Consider the following 19,045-nt stretch of genomic DNA (forward strand, 5'->3'; position numbering starts at 1 on the left):
TTTACCTTTTATATATTTCATAGATTTCTCAATAAAGGATCTAGATTCTTTTGAAGAATGTTGTATAACTAAGAAATGCACGTAGGGGTTGGGGCTTTTTTGTGGTTTTCACCTTAATTCATTCCTTCAGGTTTTTCTAGTTTGTCAGTTTGAACGCTTTATTACTGTTGCTGGATACATTTAATTTACAGAAGCTTAAAGTAGCTTGAGCACTCTGCTGGGAAAGTAAAAAAAAATCGAGTGGACATCATGAAAGGAGGAATCTTAATGATTCAGAAGGGCGAGGACCAGGCATGTAATTAGACAGGTTGGGACTTATGAGGGTGGAGCGAATGCACTAGGAGACAGCTTCTGTTAGGTGCGGGTGTGATCCACAGTCCTCATGCAGAACTTACAGCACCCAAACAGCGCAGATGAATGTGTGCATTTATAAAGTTGCATGGTTTCTTCCACAAAACTTAATAGCCTAGTCATATTCCACTAGGGATCTTTAAGTGACTTTTCCTGCCAGAGGAAGATGGAGTTGCAGTACCAGCCGCAGATAGGTGACCCTTACAATAGATTTACCGTGTTTATTGTTGTTTTTTAATTTCCCAAACAGTCCATTTCTTTCAGGTTCCATCCCAACCTACACTATGGGTCCAGGTTGGCCCAAATGGCTGTCTTATAAATTAGGGGACAAGGGAAGATGAGGTGGTGCTGTTAGTGCCTGAAGGTCAGAATTTGGAGCGAATCATAAGTAGGTTTAATCTCATCAAAAAAGGAATGTTGCTGCTCTATTTGCTGTTAAAAGAAGCATGAAACTATAAATCTGATGTAACTGGGCTATAAATTTGGGATATTGTAAATTTCTGTCTCTTATGTTCATCTGAAGTGGAGCACAGAGCACAAGATAAATTATAAAAATAGTTTCAAGCATGAATTTGTTGCATGCCATAATTTGATCTCTAGCAAGCATTTTACTCATGTGTACACTAGTTGCTCAGAATTTACTGATTTCTTAGTAACTATTTTTATTTTAGACTAATAATACCCTTGATATGAACTAGTTTCAAGCTAGTATTTAAACAAAACTATATGGAAGCAAGATTTTAAACATGTACATCACGATGCATAGACCAGATTAAATTAGGGTAGGAAGAAAGGATGACAGTCACATTAGAGTGTTTTTTTCCTCCAATGGACTTTTAAGTATTTCAGTTATTTATAAGAATATAAAGGTAAATTTAGAATACCAAATAAACAAAGTGAAAATAAATTAAAAAAAGGAGAATAAAACTTATGTCTGAGGAAATCCACAATTAATTGAGATTGGCAAATCATTTCTATGCATTTTGCATAGGCTTTGGCTAGGCAATTGAGAGTACTCTATAAACACATTTTATGTTCTGTTTACTACTGAACAATATGCCATTATGATTTCTCATGTTAATAAAACACTTTAAATGCAATATTTAATGGCATCATAATATCTAATCTTATAAACAGACCATGAATTACATAATCAATTCCAGAATTTTAGTTATATAATTTGTTGCTGACTTTTAATAATCTTAAAAATACTGTGATAATTATCTCTGTGCAAAATTATATATGCCCCTGGATTGGATCTATATTTTTATGAGATTACTTCCCAGGCAAGGAATTACTAAAGCAAAAGATATACATGTACATTTTTTTCCTTGCAAGCACAGTTTTAAGACTTCTATTGTCAACTGCTTTGAAGTAAGGTTGCACTCATTCACATTTTTATAGATATTTAAGAAAATAATTTCATATAGTATCCAAATGCATATTATTAAGACAAACACTATTATCAACCCAAAACTTGTTCATATGACTTTTAGTATTTGATAATTTTTTTGTGACAAAATGCAAGAATAACTTTACTCAATAGGAAACTTTTCAAAATTCTTGTATTATATATTATATATATATAATATCCTATACTATATATCACTGTCACTGTCACTGTCCTCCCACTGTTCATCGATCTGCTCGAGTGGGCCCAGTAACATTGTCAGACTTGTTACTGTATTTGGCATATTGAATACATCACGGGTAGCTTGCAAGGCTTTGCCGTGCGGGCGAGATACTCTCGGTAGCTTGCCAGACTCTCCGAGAGAGGCAGAGGAATCAAACTCGGGTTGGCCATGTTGGCTGCGTACAAGGCAAATGCCCTACTTGCTGTGCTATCACTCCAGCCCATACTATATTTAGGATATATTATTATGTATTATTTATTATATAGTATTATATAGTATCCTATGCACACATTTTGGTTTGGAGCCACTCTTGGTGATGCTCAGAGGTTACTTGTGGCCTTTGCACTTAAGAATTACTCCTGGAGGTATTCCAGGGACCATATGAGATGCCAGGGATTGAATCTGGGTTGGTCATGTGCAAGGCAAGTGCCCTAATTACTATCACACCAGGCCCCATCAAAATTCATGTATTATAAAACATAGCATTTGACTTCAAAAAGCACAGACATTGGAACTAGTCTTATCTGAGGTTCAAGTTGTGATACTTATTGAGAGCATGGGCATTTTTTATTGTACATCATTTGATAATTTTAATCACTTGTATATTATAAATCTTTTGTCCTGTTGTTTTCCCCATGTATACAACATACATTTCCCCATATTGTCACTGTCATTGTTCTCCTGTTATTCATCGATTTGCTTGAGCGGGCCCAGTAACGTCTCCATTGTGACACTTGTTATTGTGTTTGGCATATCGAATACGTCACGGGGAGCTTGCCAGGCTCTGCCGTGCAGGCGAGATACTCTCAGTAGCATGCTGGGCTCTCTGAGAGGGGAGGAGGAATCGAACTCAGGTTGGCCATGTCAGCCGCATGCAAGGCAAATGCCCTAACCTGCTGTGCTATCAGTCCAGCCCTATTATTATTGCATATATTCGAAGTCTCTGTGACACGTGAGTCAGTCCTAGGTAGCTTAATGTAGAGTTCCTAACATCGGATATTTCATCCATGTCCACATTTTCAAAAGTGACAATAATGCTATGATGACTTTATTATGTTTAAAACTTGCACTATATTAGCTTTCGGGTGGAGCACATCCATCAGTGCTCAGGGTTTACTGTTGGCTCTGTGCTCAGGGAACCCATATGAAGTGCTGGGGATTGAAGCACGGTCAGCTGCAACTCAAGGCAAAGACCTTGACCACTGTGCTATCTCTCCAGCACCAACTCTTCAAGTTCCTAAAAAATTAATTCTAAAGTACATTTTTTTATGATTTTTTTTGTAGGAGTATTGCTATTTATTCAGCCACTGATTAGCTAATTGAATTGTGCATGAACTCCACCTTACTTTTTTTCCCCCATTTTTTATAATTTTATTTATTGAATCACCGTGAGAGCAGTTACAAAGCTTTTGGGTCTAAGTCTCAGTCATACAATGAAACACCCGTACCTTCACCAGTGCCCATTCTCCACCCCCAACAACCCCAGTATACCCCCATCCCACACCCTCCCCCTGCCTGTGGGGCAGATGATTTCCACTTTACTCTCTCTCTACTTTGATCACATTCACTATTTCGACACCAGACCCACCATTATTATTTGGGATTTTACCCCAACACTCAGATCTGCTGAAAAGGCAACAATAGACAATTTGTGTTCTATTGCTGGTTATGAATAACATATGATGTCGTGTGGCTGCAGTAGGGCCATGTGGTTTTGAAATTCTGAAATTTTAACTCTTAAATCTGGAGGGATTTCTGCCAAAAGCCACTGGGTTTAGAGATCTGCTCCTGAGTCTCTGGGATCATGGCCGTTGAGCAGTTTGATGAGGAGCCAAAGAGGCCATTCGTGGGCGATGACTTGGGGTCTCATTGGGGTGGGGAAGACAGGTCCGGCTCCACCTCCCCCCCCCCATCCCGTGAGACCCAACAAGTTTCGTCACTGCGGGCCCAAGCCTGACTGTCCAATGGCCTCTGGAGGATGACAGCCACCAAGTCGCCAAGAGGGAGCAGGCGGAGGGACAGCACCCATTCCCCCCTGGGGTGGCCCGGCGACAGTAACTTACTGCGGGGTCCGGACACATTTCTGACAAAAGCCACTGGGTTTCGAGATTTGTTTGAGTCTCTGGGATCAAGACCATTGAGCAGCTTGATGAGGAGCCAGAGAGGCCGTTTGTGGGCGATGACTTGGGGTCTCATTAGGGTGGGGAGGACAGGCCCGGCTCCCCCTCCCCCCCCATCCCGTGAGACCCAACAAGTTTCGTCACTGCAGGCCCAAACCTGACTGTCCAATGGCCTCTGGAGGATGACAGCCACCAAGTTGCCAAGAGGGAGCAGGCGGAGGGACAACACCCTTTCCTCCCTGGGGTGGCCCGGCGACAGTAACGTACTGTGGAGTCCAGATGCATTTCTGCCAAACGCCACTGGGTTTGGAGATTTGTTTCTGAGTCTCTGGGATCAAGGCCGTTAAGCAGCTTGATCAGGAGCCAGAGAGGCCATTCGTGAGCGATGACTTGGGGTCTCGTTGGGGTGGGGAGGACAAGCCCGGCTCCACCCTCATCCTGTGAGGCCCTGTGTATCTCGTCACTGGGGGCCCAAATGTGACTATCCAGTGGCCTCAGATGGATGGCGGCCACTGGGCCGCCAGGGGGAATAGGCCAAGGCACGAAACCTATTCCCACCTGGGTTGGCCCAGCACCAGTAGCCTACTGCAGAGACCAGACGCATTTCTACCTAAAGCCACTGGGTTCTGAGATTCGTTTCTGAGTCTCTGGGATCATGTCCATTAAGTAGTTCAATCAGGAACCAGAGAGGCCATGCCTCCAATTATATAGCTGAGCCGGAGGTGGTTTGTGGGTGTGCTTCCCACATACCTAACTTTTGGCCGTTTACTTTCTTGGTAAACTTTGCTCCAAGTTTTTGGGGTCTGGCCAAAGGCACAGCAGCAATTTTGGGGTATCTGGAAGTCTGCAGGCGCCATGAGGCTGCTGATGCACTCGCCTCACAGGTACAGATTGACCTGCTGGTGGCACCATACCCCCGTATTTTTTATGATTTAATATTGATATTTAACTCTCTAAGACACTGGAAGTTTTTTTTTTAAATGTAGGAGTACTACTATTTATTCAGCCACTGATTAGGCTGATTGAATTGGGCATGAACTCCACCTTACTTTTTTTTTCATTTTTTTTGTAATTTTATTTATTGAATCATTGTGAGAGCAGTTACAAGCCTTTTGGGTTTAGGTCTTGGTCATACAATGAAACACCTGTACCTTCACCGGTGCCCATTCTCCACCACCAAAAACCCCAGTATACCCCCATCTGACACCCTTCCCCTGTGGGGCAGATGATTTCCACATTACTCTATTTTGATTACATTCAATATTTTGACACCTGACCCACCATTATTATTTGGGATTTTACCCCAACACTCGGATCTGCCAAAAAAGGCAACAGTAGACAATTTGTTTTCTATTGCTAGTTATGAATAACATATGATGTCGTGCGGCTGCAGCAGTAGCTGTGCGATTTTGAAATTCTGAAATTTTAACAATTAAATCTGGAGGGATTTCTGCCAAAACCTGCTGGGTTCCGAGATTTTTTCCTGAGTCTTTGGGATCTTGACCATTTAGCAGCTTGATCAGGAGCCAGAGAGGCCGTTGGGTGGCAACTCGGGGTCTTGTTGGAACGGAGAGGAAAGGGCCAGCTCACCCCCATCCCATGAGGCCCTGCATGTCTCGTCACTGAGGGCCCAAATCTGACTGTCCAGTGGCCTCTGGCAGATGGCAGTCACCGAGCTGCCAAGGGGGAGTAGGCAGAGGGACAGCACCCTTCACCCCCTGGGGTGGCCCGGCGACAGTAACCTACTGTGTGGTAAGCACACATTTCTGCCAAAAGCTGCTGTATTTCGAGATTTGTTTCTGAGTCCCTGGGATCATGGCCTTTAAGTAGCTTGATCAGGAGCCAGAGAGGTCATTAGTGGGTGGCGACTTGGGGTCTCGTCGGGATGGGGAGGAAAGGGCTGGTTCCACTCCCATCCCGTGAGGCCCTGCGTGTTTCGTCACTGTGGGCCCAAACCTGACTGTCCAAGGGCCTCTGGTGGATGGCAGCCACCGAGCCGCCAAGGGGGAGCAGGTGGAGGGACTGCACCCTTTCCCCCCTGGGATGGCCTGGTGACAGTAACCTATTGCGGGGTCTGGACGCATTTCTGCTTAAAGCCACTGGGTATCAAGATTTGTTTCTAAGTCTCTGGGATCATGGCCATTAAGCAGCTTGATCAGGAGCCAGAGAGGCCGTTTGTGGGTGATGCCTCAGGGTCTTGTTGGGATAGGGTGGAAAGGGCCGGCTCCACTCCCATCCCATGAGGCCCTGCATGTCTCATCACTGCAGGCCCAAACTTGACTATCCAGTGGCCTCTGGAGGATGGCGGCCACTGGGTTACAAGGGGGAAACAGGTCAAGGAATGAAACCTATTTCCATTTGGGGTGGCCCAGCGCCAGTATCCTACTGTAGGGACTGGACGCATTTCTACTAAAAGCCACTGGGTTCCGCGATTTGTTTCTGAGTCTCTAGGATCATGGCCATTAAATGGCTTGATCAGGAGCTAGAGAGGTTATTTGTTGGCAGTGATTTGGGGTCTCGTTGGGATGGGAAGGAAAGGGCCGGCTCCACCCCTTTCCTGAGAGGCCCCACATGTCTCATTGCTGCGGGCCCAAACCTGACCGTCCAGTGGCCACCAGGCCGCCAGGGGGAACAGGCCAAGGCACGAAACCTATTCCCACCTGGAGTGGCCCAGCACCGGTAACCTACTGTAGGGACTGGATGCATTTCTCCCAAAAGTCATTGTGTTTCAAGATTTGTTTCTGAGTCTCTGGGGTCATGGCCATTAAGCAGTTCAATCAGGAACCAAAGAGGCCATATGTCAATTATATAGCTGAGCTGGAGGTGGTTTGTGGGTGTGTCTCCCACATACCTAACTTTTGGCCTTTTACCTTCTTGGTAAACTTTGCCCCAAGTTTTTGGGGTCTGGCCAAAGGCACAGCAGCAATTTTGGGGTATCTGAAAGTCTGAAGGTGCCATCAGGCTGCTGATGCCCTTGCCTCACAGATACACATTGACCTGCTGGCAGCATCATACTTCCCATCATTTTTCTTAATGAACACTAGGATAAATAATTTAGCTAGGCTCCCCAAAATCCAATACAGCAATGTGCGATCAGAAATAAGTTATACCTAGGACTTTATATGTGAAAATCATCATCTTTAAGGAATGGTTTTTCAGGGTTGGAAACTGGAGTTAAGACACTTGCTTTATAAGCAACCAACATTAGTTTGAATCCTGGCACTGCATATAGTTCCTTGAGCACAGCCAGGAGTGGTGCAGAGCAGAGTTACAAATAAGTCCTGAGCAATGTAAGGTGTGCCCACCCTATCCTCCAACTACTCCAAAAACAACATCCTTTTCTTCTTATCTAAGAAGCAGCTTGGTTCTCACTATCTGATCATTAATAATTTCTTTGTTATTGATTTAGGAACACATTCATCTGTGCTTAGGGCTTACTTCTGGCTCTGTTTTCAGGGGTCAGGTCACTCCTGGCGAACTTGGAGAACCAATGGGATGTAGAGCATCTATTCCAGACTGGCTATGTGAAAGGTGAGCACCCTACCCACTGTACTAGCTTTCTGGCCCTCAAGCATTATAAATTTTATGAATATAATTCTCTAATAACTTTCTTGAGACTATATTCATTTCTTGTTTATGTAATACACATACATATATTGCAAACAATCTCTTTTCCACTATATTTTCCATTTATAAATGATATATAGGAAAGGTCTTTATTTTTATATATGCATTCTTTAACTATTCAACTTACTGACTGGATGCTTCTTACAAAGGATTTTCAGGCCTTTGGATTTTCATCTTATAAAGTACATCATCATATCTTCTGCCAGAATAAAAAATGATGTTTTGTTTTCTCATTTTTTAATATACCTGTTTTCTCAATATATTCTTTTGATAGAAGCATAATGATGATCACAGAATAATGTTAAAGATTAATAGGGAGATCATCTTGCTTGGTTTCTGATTTTAAAGGGAAGCATTTGATAGAGGTAGATTGAAATAGGTAAGTTTTGTCTACTGAACAAGCACCCTTGTTTAAACTTTTTTAATGAAAAAAATTTACAATGAATATGCTGAGTACAAGTTTTAAAAAACAGTATGATTCATGGGTAAAGCACTTGCCTTTCATGGGGTTGAGCTGGGTTTGATCCCTGGAACCCCAGAAGGTCCCACAGGACCGCCAGGAGTGATCTCTGAGTGCAGAGCTAGGAGTAAGCCCTGAGCACAGTTGGGTGTGGCCCCCAAACAAACAAAAAATAATATACTTTGACTATCTTTAGAATTATTACTCTATGACGCACATTTCTATGTATATAGACATTCACATCACTTGTAAATCTTATAGGAGTTTCACTTCCCTAATCTATCAGCGTAACACAGCTGATTTGAGTTACTTTGAAATAGATAAAAATCATAGACCAAACATGATTGTCACCCACTGCCTCTTTTGCAAACCACAACACCCAATAAGAGAGAGAGAACAAAAGGAAATGCCCTGCTACAGAGGCAGGGTGGGAAGGGGGGGGGATGGGGGGTGGGAGGGATACTGGGATCCGTGGTGGTGGGAAATGGGCACTGGTGGAGGGATGGGTATTTGATCATTGTATAGTTGAAACCCCAGCACAAAAATTTGTAAGTCTAAAACTGTACTTCATGATGTCTCACTAATAAAAATAATAGATAAAATAAAATAATAAAATACAAAAACTCTTTCAATTAAAAGAAATCATAGAATATAACCTACTCAATGTAACCCAATGCAAATTCTACCTAGGAGGGCCACTGTCAGACTGAACATGATTTTTAAATGTCTTAAAATATTTCCTTGACACAATCCAAAGCTTAAATTTTTCTAGGGCCACCTTCCTATTTCCAAGATTTCAAGCTTTATTTGATAGTTTTAGAAATAATGACAAAGACTAATACAGTTTGGGAGCTGATAGGATATAAGAAAATGTTCCCGCTTATTGTGAAGTAGTCGAGATTGATCAAGAGCAAGAGTAGTGAGAGAAAGAAGAAGCTGAAAAAAAAGTGCAGGACAGTCAAAATTGTTTTCCTTATTCCTGTATTTCTTCAGTATTATCATGCACTTTGTAGGATAACAATCAATTTGTCCTTTCTCCCTTGCCACAAGAAACTTCGGTTTATCAGGTTACACCCTTCACAGTTCTCCTGAATCACTCCCATTCCTTTATCTGTAACCCCTTCTCTATGCTCTCTTCCCCAACCAGTAAATCAGCCTTTCCCCCTAATCAAACTCTGTTAATTTGTGAGGTCAGATCCTTCTAGGACACTGAACTTGTATTGTAAGTTAATATTGTCTTTCTCCTCTTCTTATGTCTTATGAATAGTTTACTTTAAAGCCATGTCCTTTTTTTGTATAGATACAGGAAGACAGTTAATATTACACTTTTGTAACCTAGGATTTAATTGGCTTTGAATATTATTCACTCCCGGGCATCTGCTTTCTCTACTAACGCCTCAGTTGCCCTTAGTTCCTAGCACCCCAAAAGCAGGGTCCTGAAGAGGGACTGAATGGACCCAGGGCAAGCTGTGAGCTACCCTGGCATCAAAATGGGCCAGGCCAAAGTGCCACGATTCTTAACTATACGAGTTTGATCATAGACAAATGCTGCCATGATCCAAAAGTAATGATGAGACTAGGACCCTGCTAGTAATAGGAAAGACTATCTGGCCTGAGCACTGTAAACTGAGATCGAGATGGCCCGAGGAGAGCAATCCTATAAGCTTAATGTATTTCTTACTGTGTCCATACAAAATGATTAATATTATGAATGCTTATATGTTTGTTGGACAAGGAGAGGAGAAACACACCCATGGGATTCCATTCTAGGATGGGTCGACCTGCTAAATGAGAATCTGTCCTAGGAGTGGCTTTCCTTGAGGGAAAGAACTTTACCCCTATTGATTGTGACCACACCTATGTGTAAGCCCCAACCCCTCATGGGGCGGGGGTGGGGGGGTGGAGATTTAACTAGGCAGTAAGAGTGGGCTGGGGGATACAGATCCAGATTCCAGAGACAGAAGGAGGATGAATGGGGATTGAGGAGGAGAATGAAGTAGCATGGGGGAGAAAGAAGCAGAGGAAGACAGAGTGAATGGAGAGAGGACTGGAATAAAGTGCAACTAAGACCAACCAGCCTGGCCCTTGTTTTCTTCCTTCACCTGCCCATCACCATCAACCTCCCTGGAGTGGGGGAACCAGCCTGATACTACGGAACACGGGTGGCAGGAGAGATAGACTGCTGCTGTCTTTTTGTGTTTATACATACTTCATAATGTTTATGGAAGAAGTACCCCCCGACCCCGTCGCCCCCCGAGATCGAAGATGTACTGACTGGGATTTTCCTATTTGAAACAGAATCTAGTATTTATATTTTGGTTCCAGAAATCCGGAGAGGTCTTTATCCTGGTGGAAGGTGCAGATGGAGTTGGGAGAAGCAGTGAGAAAGTTCTGATGTGGGCAGCATCATTTCTTTTCTTGCAGGTGGGTTCAGCAGCACAGTTTGGTGAAGACTTTTCCCATTGCCCTTTCCTTCCCCTTCCCTTCCTATTTCTGTCTCCTTTCCCCCACGGTGTGAGTTGTGGGATTTTGACCTAGCAACAGACTGTTTATCTCCTGTTCTTGCAGTTCTTATTCCAGCTGAGACTAAGAAGAGAAAACGTTTGATTTTGTGAGAAAGAACCATATCATTATTATGTTTCGCCTCAATCCTGATCCATTTAAATGATCCCTATGACTTTCCAAGTGTTGAAAGAGGATGAAGGAAACTATCCTCGGCACCAAACAGCATGCTGTGTGGAGGGTAGTAGGTCCAATAGTGAGTTTCCAATTAAGTGAAAAGATACATGTCGTGTTATATATATTGTAAAGAAGATGAAACTAGAATGAAAGGGTTTCCTTTATAATAATTTCTTGGTACATCCCATTCGATCCTCTATTGTGCCAGCAGCCCAGATGAAAAATCTCCAGTGTTCTGGCCGCCTCACAAAATGGTACTATCCAGAAAAATATTATTTAGTAGTAAAATAGACTTTAATTGAAAAATCATTTTAATGGAATAAAAAATATGTGTACTGGGAATTTCCCCAACAGACAGCAGAGTATGTACATTTCATGAGAATGGAGCAGCATCTATTTAATATATTTTATATAGAAAATACAGGCATACTTAAAAATGGAAACAAGTAAGAAAGTATGTCACAAGGAATAACAAAATATAACACAAAATATAAAAGGACTTCCAAAAGAACAAGTTTACTAAATGAAACAAGACCCAGCACCGTGTTGGATTTTTTCTGTGTAAGTTCCAGGATGCCCAGGATTACCAGGAACAGCTGATCTTCCTTTTAAGAGAGCTGATGGGTTGTGAACTGGTCAAACACCAGTCCTCCTTTTCCTGAAACAAGAAAGGAAGACATTCAACTGAAAAGAACAGTTTTGCAGGAACTGATTAAAACAGAGCTGAAGTCTCAGACACCTGGAGATTATCTGTGACGCTGCTATGGATAGGGACCCTCCCTTGAGAGAAGATAGGGGTGTGAGGAAAGGGTGCTCAGTGATGAAAATATCTGACAATAAGCAGATTTCGGTTTAGGCGCTGTCACTGGTTTCCTGGTGGTGGTGATGATGATGATGTCGAAGCTTTTATCTGTTAAATGAGTGGTTTGTACTTTCTGCAGCTGAATGTCTTGCAGAGCATTAATAGTCAATGGCTTTTCTTTGAATGGCATTTGGTGAGGATCACTTTTCTGAATATGCATGTAGAGATAAGAAGAAAAACAATCTCTTAATGACTGACCTCTCTGGAAATAAGAGCTGGTAGGTCTTACTGCTCGGGAGAAAGGTTACAGGTTGAGTGATTTAATGGATGTCACAATGTCGGGAAATGGCTTCATTTGCCAATAAACATTTATTGAGCAGCAATTTTGTGCCCGTATAAGTGGTACTACCTTTTAAAGGCACTGAATATCATTGATGAGATGAGAAAGAAGTGAAAAATTGTTTGCAAACATTGCAACTATACTTCTCCTTTATTTCTTCTGGGAATTTTCCAGCTTCCTCTAAAGGTGAAGTATTTGACAAAATGATGATTAATGTTAGTATAGCAAAAGCCAACCAGCTGACTAATCTATGATGGACCTTTGAATCAACACGGATTAGTTACTTTACTGGATTTTAAAACTGGGTCAACATGCCACTTCTCTGAATACTGTGGTATATACAATGTATTATGTGGTAGCTATAAGCAACTTGTCTTTCCAGGTGAACTGAAAAGAATTTTTCAAGAGAAAAATACTTCACAGGAAAGAGGAAGGTGCAGGGACTAGAGAGGAGGTATATGGAAGGTGGAGTTTCGTGTAGTTTTCAAGTTCTCAATCTGGTCCTGATGCTCAGCTTCCCCAAGAACATGTGAAGTCCTTGCATTGTGACAAGCTCCTTTCTTTGCTTAAGTTAGAGTTATAAGGATGTCCCAATTAATATGAATCTTCTATAAAAAACTGAAGACAGTAAAGGGGAGTTCCTTCCCACAGTGAGTAGGCTGAACTGAGTTGAAGTTGACCTTCCTTTGAATGTAGGATGTACCTCTCAGTTTGTCAAGTTTTAAATAATTCCTTATCAAATCTCTTCATAAAAAAGGTCTCCATTTTGTTTTATTGATGAACAAAATTTTCACACAAGTAATGACAACCATTCCTCTGATCAAGAAAGATCTGTGGGACTATTTGGGTATTGTAAAACCACACAAACTCTGTGCTTTCTTTTGCTAATCTGTCAGATGAAGGAGTTGAAACAGAAAATCTAAAATTACAAGAATGTCATAGGTGCTTCTTTTTCTGTTTGGAGTCACTGTCACTCTTATTCCTTTTATCTTTTCTGTTCCCTCTTACCTTTTCTCTTTTTCCCTCAGAAGCACATTCCAGCTCAACTCTAATATTCTTAAATTATTTCAACTTGGCTCTCAAGTAAAACTATCACCTTTGCTTTGGAGGTTCCTGAATATTCCTGAACAATACAAATATGTTTGGGTTCACTTTGTTTCCTTCCTCTCTGCAGAACTGGAATATACTTAGGATGATATAAGAAATTCATTGGCACAGACATATTTTTTTTGTAAATTGAGTTTGCATTTAAATAGTCTTGTAAGTTGACTTTGACTCTCCGAAATGAATAAAAGAGAATAAAAAAAAAGAGTTGTTTTCAGTTAGCTTAATTTCCCACTTTAAACCATGAATATGGAAATGCAATTTAATGATCTATATAAGACAGAACTAAATAAATTTAATACAAATTTAAGTGACACTATGATTCATATTAAATTTCTTGAAAGGGAACTCACAATATTCATCAATGCAATATTTGTGAGGCAATGCTTTAATATTGAAATACTGAAATAACAAATAATGATTTCATTAATGGTATTTTCTATATGCCTGATATATACTGATACTTTTAACATTAAAAAGCTTTTGGTTTGTTTTTGGGCCATACCCAGTGATTCTCAGGGGTTATTCCTAACTCAAAAATCAGGAATTACTCCTGGCAGTGCTCAAGGCTCCATATGGAATGCCAAGGATTGAATCTGGGTTTGCTTCATGTAAGACAAACATCTTACCCACTGTACTATCTCCCCAGCCCCTAAAAAGTTGAAATTGTGACAGAGCACAACTGGAGGCAATATGCTGATTTCACACAATGTTACAAAGATATCATTACCAAAATAGTATGGTGTCAGCACAAAATCAGGCATAGATTGATGGAACATAATAAGATTCCCAGAAATAAACTCATGCTTATATAGTAATCCTGTTTTATCTGTCGAGAATACATTCCAAGACCATCAGTGGATGCCTGAAACTGTACCTAGAACTAAAGACTACAAGACAATATTTATCCTATACAGAAAAACCTAAAACAAAGTATAACTTATGAGACTAACAACCATACTTTGAGACTAACAACCATAACAACCATATGAGACTAACAATCAATATTATACAGAACAAGTATAACTATAATAAAAGTTATGTGCATTTGGTCTCTCTTAAAATGTTATTGAATTATGTTTTAAAATTTAATTAAAATGTTTTTATAATTGAATCACCATGAGACACATTTACAAAGCTGTTCATAAAAGGGTTTCAGTCATACAATATTCCATCATCCACACCTCCTCCAGCGTACATTCCCACCACCAATACCACTATCCCTTCTACCCACCCCCCCTTCCCGCCCATGTCAGGCACTTTTCTTCTTCCTATTTCTCTCTCTCCCTTGATTTGAGCATTACAGTTTGCACTACAGGTAATGAGAGCTTATCATGTCTGGTCCTTAACCTACTTTAAGGACATAGCTATTAACTAGAGTAATCATTTCCAACTATTATTGTCATAGTGGTCCCTTCTCTACCCCAACTGCCTTCCTTTCCAGCACTTGAGGCAGACTTCCAATTCTGGACCAATCCTACTGGCCCTAGTTTCTACCATCATTGGGTATTTGTCTCATACTATTTTTTTTTATAATCTTACAAATGAGTGCAATCATTCTATGTCTGTCCCTCTCCTTCTGACTCATTTAACTCAGCAAGAATCTTTTTAAGTCCATTCATTTATAAGCAAATTTCATGACTTCATTTTCCCTAACAGCTGCCTATTAGTCCGTCATGTAGATACCATAGTTTCTTTGTACAGTTGTCTGTTCTTGGACATTCCAGTTGTTTCCAGATCCTGGCTATTGTGAATAGTGTTGCAATAAACATAGAAGTGCAGATGACATTTATGTTGTGTGTCTTTGTACCCCTAGAGTTTATTTCCAAAAGTGGTATTGCTTGGTCGTACGGAAGCTCAATTTCTAGTTTTTATCCATTTTGGACAGGAACTGAGTTTTGAAAGTAGGTAAAGAGATATACCTGATAACCTTTTAGTATCTGTACTACAAACCATAGGCCCAAAAGTGTGTGTGTGTGGGGAGAGAGAGAGAGAGAGAAAGAGAGAGAGAGAAAGAGAGAGAGAGAGAGAGAGAGAGAGAGAGGAAAAGTGCCTTCCATAGAGGTGAGGTGGGTGGGGTATGGGTGTATGGGATATGGCAGGTATTGGTGATGAAAAATGTACAATGGTGGAGAGAGAGAGGGAGAAAGGGGGATGCTAGACATAGAGACAAGTGTGTGTGGGGGTGGAGGCGGGAGGGAACTGGAGATATTGGTAGTGAGAAATGTACACTGGTGGAGGGATGGATGATGGAATACTGTGTTAGGGAAACCCAATCATTGACAACTTTGTAACAGTGTATCTCACTGTGATTCAATTAAATTTTTTTTTTAAAATATGAAACACCACTGACCAAGAAAGTGGAATAAAAGATAAACAAGTGGGACTACGTTAAACTGAAAAACTTCAGCACCTTAAAAGAAATAGCAACCAATATACAGAGACAACCCATGGAATGGGAAAAATTATTTACCCAATATCCATCAGATAAGGGATTAATATCCAAGACATATAAGGTGCTCGTAGAAGTTTACAAGAAAAATAATTCAACCCCATCAAAAAATGAACAGAAACTACCTCAAAGAAGAAATACAAATGGTCAAAAAGCACATGAAAAATGTTCTACATAGCTAACTATCAGGGAGATGCAAATCAAACAAATGAGATATCATTTTATGCTTCAGAGAGTGGTACACATCAAAAAGAACAAGAACAACCAGTACTGGTGAAGATGCAGGGAAAAGGGACACTTCTTCATTGCTGAGAAGGGACTTCCATGTAGAGAGAATTAATTTACAATTAAAAGACAAAACTATACAATGAGAAAAATAATAGTCTTTTAAATAAGTAAAAGGTAAAGGCCCTCCCGTTGATCATCGATTTGCTCGAGCGGGCCCAGTAACGTCTCCATTGGAGACTTTGTTGTTACTGTGTCTGGCATATCGAATACTCTCGGTAGCTTGCCGGGCTCTCTGAGAGGGGCGGAGGAATTGAACTCGGGTCGGCCATGTTGGCTGTGTGCAAGGCAAACGCCCTACCCGCTGTGCTAGTAATATTGGAAAAATTGGACAGCCATGTGTTAAAGAATAAAACCAAACTATCCTTTTGCATCACACACACACACAAACACACACACACACACACACACACAACCAGCTCAAAAAGGATTACAGATCTAAAACCATAAAACTGAAACCACAGAAATTCTAGAAGAAAAGTCAGGAGGTATATTCTTTGAAATCAATTTTGACAATGAGTTTTTGGATTCAACACTAAAAATAAGAGAAACAAAAATAAAAATTGGGAAGGGGAAAATAAATAAAAAATAAAAATTAACACGTCAGACTTTATCAAACTAAAAAGCTTTTGCACAGCAAGAGAAAGCAATGAAACCTTAGGTTATCTACTCAATGGGAGAAAATATTTTCAAATCATGTTTCTCATAGGGAACCAATATTCAAAATATATAAACAACTCAAACAACATAATAGCCCCAAACCAAATAAACTAACACACTAAAAGTAGCACTGTAGTACTGTCCTCCCATTTTTCATCAATTTGCTCGGGTGGGCACCAGTAATGTCTCCATTGTGAAACTTGTTGTTACTATTTTTGGCCTATTGAATACTCCATGGGTAGCTTGCCAAGCTCTTCTGTGCGGGTGGGATACTTTCAGTCACTTGCCGGGCTCTTCGAGAGGGATGGAGGAATTGAACCTGGGTTGGACGCATGCAAGGCAAACACCCTACCAGCTGTGCTACCCTCTAGCCCTAATAGATTTCTATGTAATGTTAATTCTACATACTAAAAGTCACTGTCACTGTCAATGTCTTCCTGTTGTTCATTGATTTGCTCAAGTGGGCCCAGAAACATTATGAGACTTGTTACTGTGTTTGGCATATCAAATACATCATGGGTAGCTTGCCAGGCTTTGCCATGTGGGCGAGATACTCTCGGTAGCTTCCCGAGCTCTCTGAGAGGAGCGAAGGAATTGAACTTGGGTTAGCTGTGTCGGCCGGGTGAAAGGCAAACATCCTACCCACTGTGCTAGGGGCAGAGGATCTAAGTGGATTTTTCCCCCAACAAGAGGCATGGCCAACATGTACATGAAAAGATGCTCAGTATCACAAATAACCAGAAAACTTAAAGAGGAGAAGCATGCTGAAAGTAGACTATAGACCAAACATGACTGTCACCCATTGCCTCTTTTGCAAACCACAACACCCAATAAGAGAGAGAGAACAAAAGGGAATGCCCTGTCACAGAGGCGGGGTGGGATGGGGGGGATGGGAGGGATACTGGGATCCGTGGTGGTGGGAAATGGGCACTGGTGGAGGGATGGGTATTTGATCACTGTATAATTGAAACCCAAGCACAAAAATGTGTAAGTCTGCAACTGTACCTCAGGATGTCTCACTAATAAAAATTAAAAAAAAGAAAACTCGAAGAGAAACCACAATTATACAGGTATCATTTTGTACCTGTTAGACAGTTGCTGTCAAAAGGTAAGAGATAGTAAGTGCTGCCAAGAGTTTGGAGGAAAGGGGGCCTTTGAGTACTATTGGTGGGAATGTAAATTGGTATGTGAAGAACAGTACAGAAGTTTCTAGAAGAGGATAGAGAGATAGTTTAATGCGCTGAGCATGTGTTTTGTATGCAGGGGGCTCAGGTTTGATCTCTGGCACCACGTGATCCCCTGACACCATTGGGAGCCATCCCCCAAGCACACATCCTGGAGTAGCTCCTCTGGCCCCAACTGGGTATGACTTAAAAGCCAACCCCCCAAGTTAAAAGAGAACTATCACATGATCCCTAAATTCTATATCTTGATATTTATCCAAATAAAGTAATACTATTTTGGAAAGATAGATAGATCCCCATGTTCATGGTAACATTTATTGATATATTGGGCTTTTGGGTCATACCTGATGATACTCAGAGGTTATTCCTGGCTCTGTGCTCCGGAATGACTTCTGGCAGTGCTCAAGAGACCACGTGAGGTGCCAAGGATTCAAACTAGGGTTATGGTCAGTGCAGTTATCTGAAAGGCAAGTGTCTTGCTTCCTGTACTCTCTCTTTAGCCTCCAGTGCAATATTAACTTACAATAACCAAGTTATAAGGACAACCTACGTGTCCATTGATAGATGAATATATCTTAAAACCTGTGGTATTATTTATACAAGGGAGTATATTTCTTAGTCATAAGCAGAATTTACCCTGGGATAGGTAGATATGAAAGGCATTATACTGAAGGTAGATATGAAGGCATATAATGAAATGAGTATGAAAGAGAGACAAATATTGCAAGACCTTACTTATATGTGGAATCCAAACCAGATAGATAGGAAAACACAAAATGAAACTCATAGGTATAGAGAACAGATTAGTGTTGTCCAGAGGTATGAATTGTTAAGTGTGTAAAATGGGCACAGGGGTCAAAAGGCACTCATTTTCTGTAATGACATTACTGAGTCATGAGGCTGTAAAACACAGTATGGTAATTACAGTTAATTGCTGGGAGCCAAAATATCAGTACAGCCTGACCTGCAATTTAAGAACAAATCTCTTCTTGGAAAAATGTTAAAATACACTGTAAGTTTCTGAGCTATGCCCGGGATAATTGCCATGAGCCCACCATTAGGGCTCACACCATGATTTATTGAAAATCTGCATGCTTCGTTAATTCCCCATTTTGCCCACTTCCTCATGTAGCACTGTAGCACTGTCCTCCCATTGGTCATCAATTTGCTCGAGTGGGCCCAGTAACGTCTCCATTGTGAGACTTGTTACTGTGTTTCGCATATCGAATAGTCATGAGAAGCTTGCCAGGCTTTGCTGTGCGGGTGAGATACTCTCAGTAGCTTAATGGGCTCTCCGAGAGGGGCGGAGGAATTGAACCCGGCTCGGCTGAGCCGGCTGCAAGGCAA

General features: G+C 41.1%; 1 protein-coding gene across 1 annotated transcript in view; it reads right to left on the minus strand.

The window, feature by feature from the left end:
- Window positions 1–11,170: 11,170 nt before the first annotated feature.
- Window positions 11,171–19,045, minus strand: part of SVEP1 (sushi, von Willebrand factor type A, EGF and pentraxin domain containing 1) — a 226,694-nt gene continuing 218,819 nt past the window's right edge. The window contains exon 48 of the mRNA XM_056117162.1: window positions 11,171–11,529. Within this exon, the coding sequence (XP_055973137.1) occupies window positions 11,508–11,529 (22 nt within the window). The 3' untranslated portion in view covers window positions 11,171–11,507. The remainder of the gene's footprint in view (window positions 11,530–19,045) is intronic.

Source organism: Sorex fumeus, unplaced genomic scaffold (genome assembly GCF_029834395.1).
Source record: "Sorex fumeus unplaced genomic scaffold, SorFum_2.1 ptg000034l, whole genome shotgun sequence".
NCBI lineage: Eukaryota > Metazoa > Chordata > Mammalia > Eulipotyphla > Soricidae > Sorex > Sorex fumeus.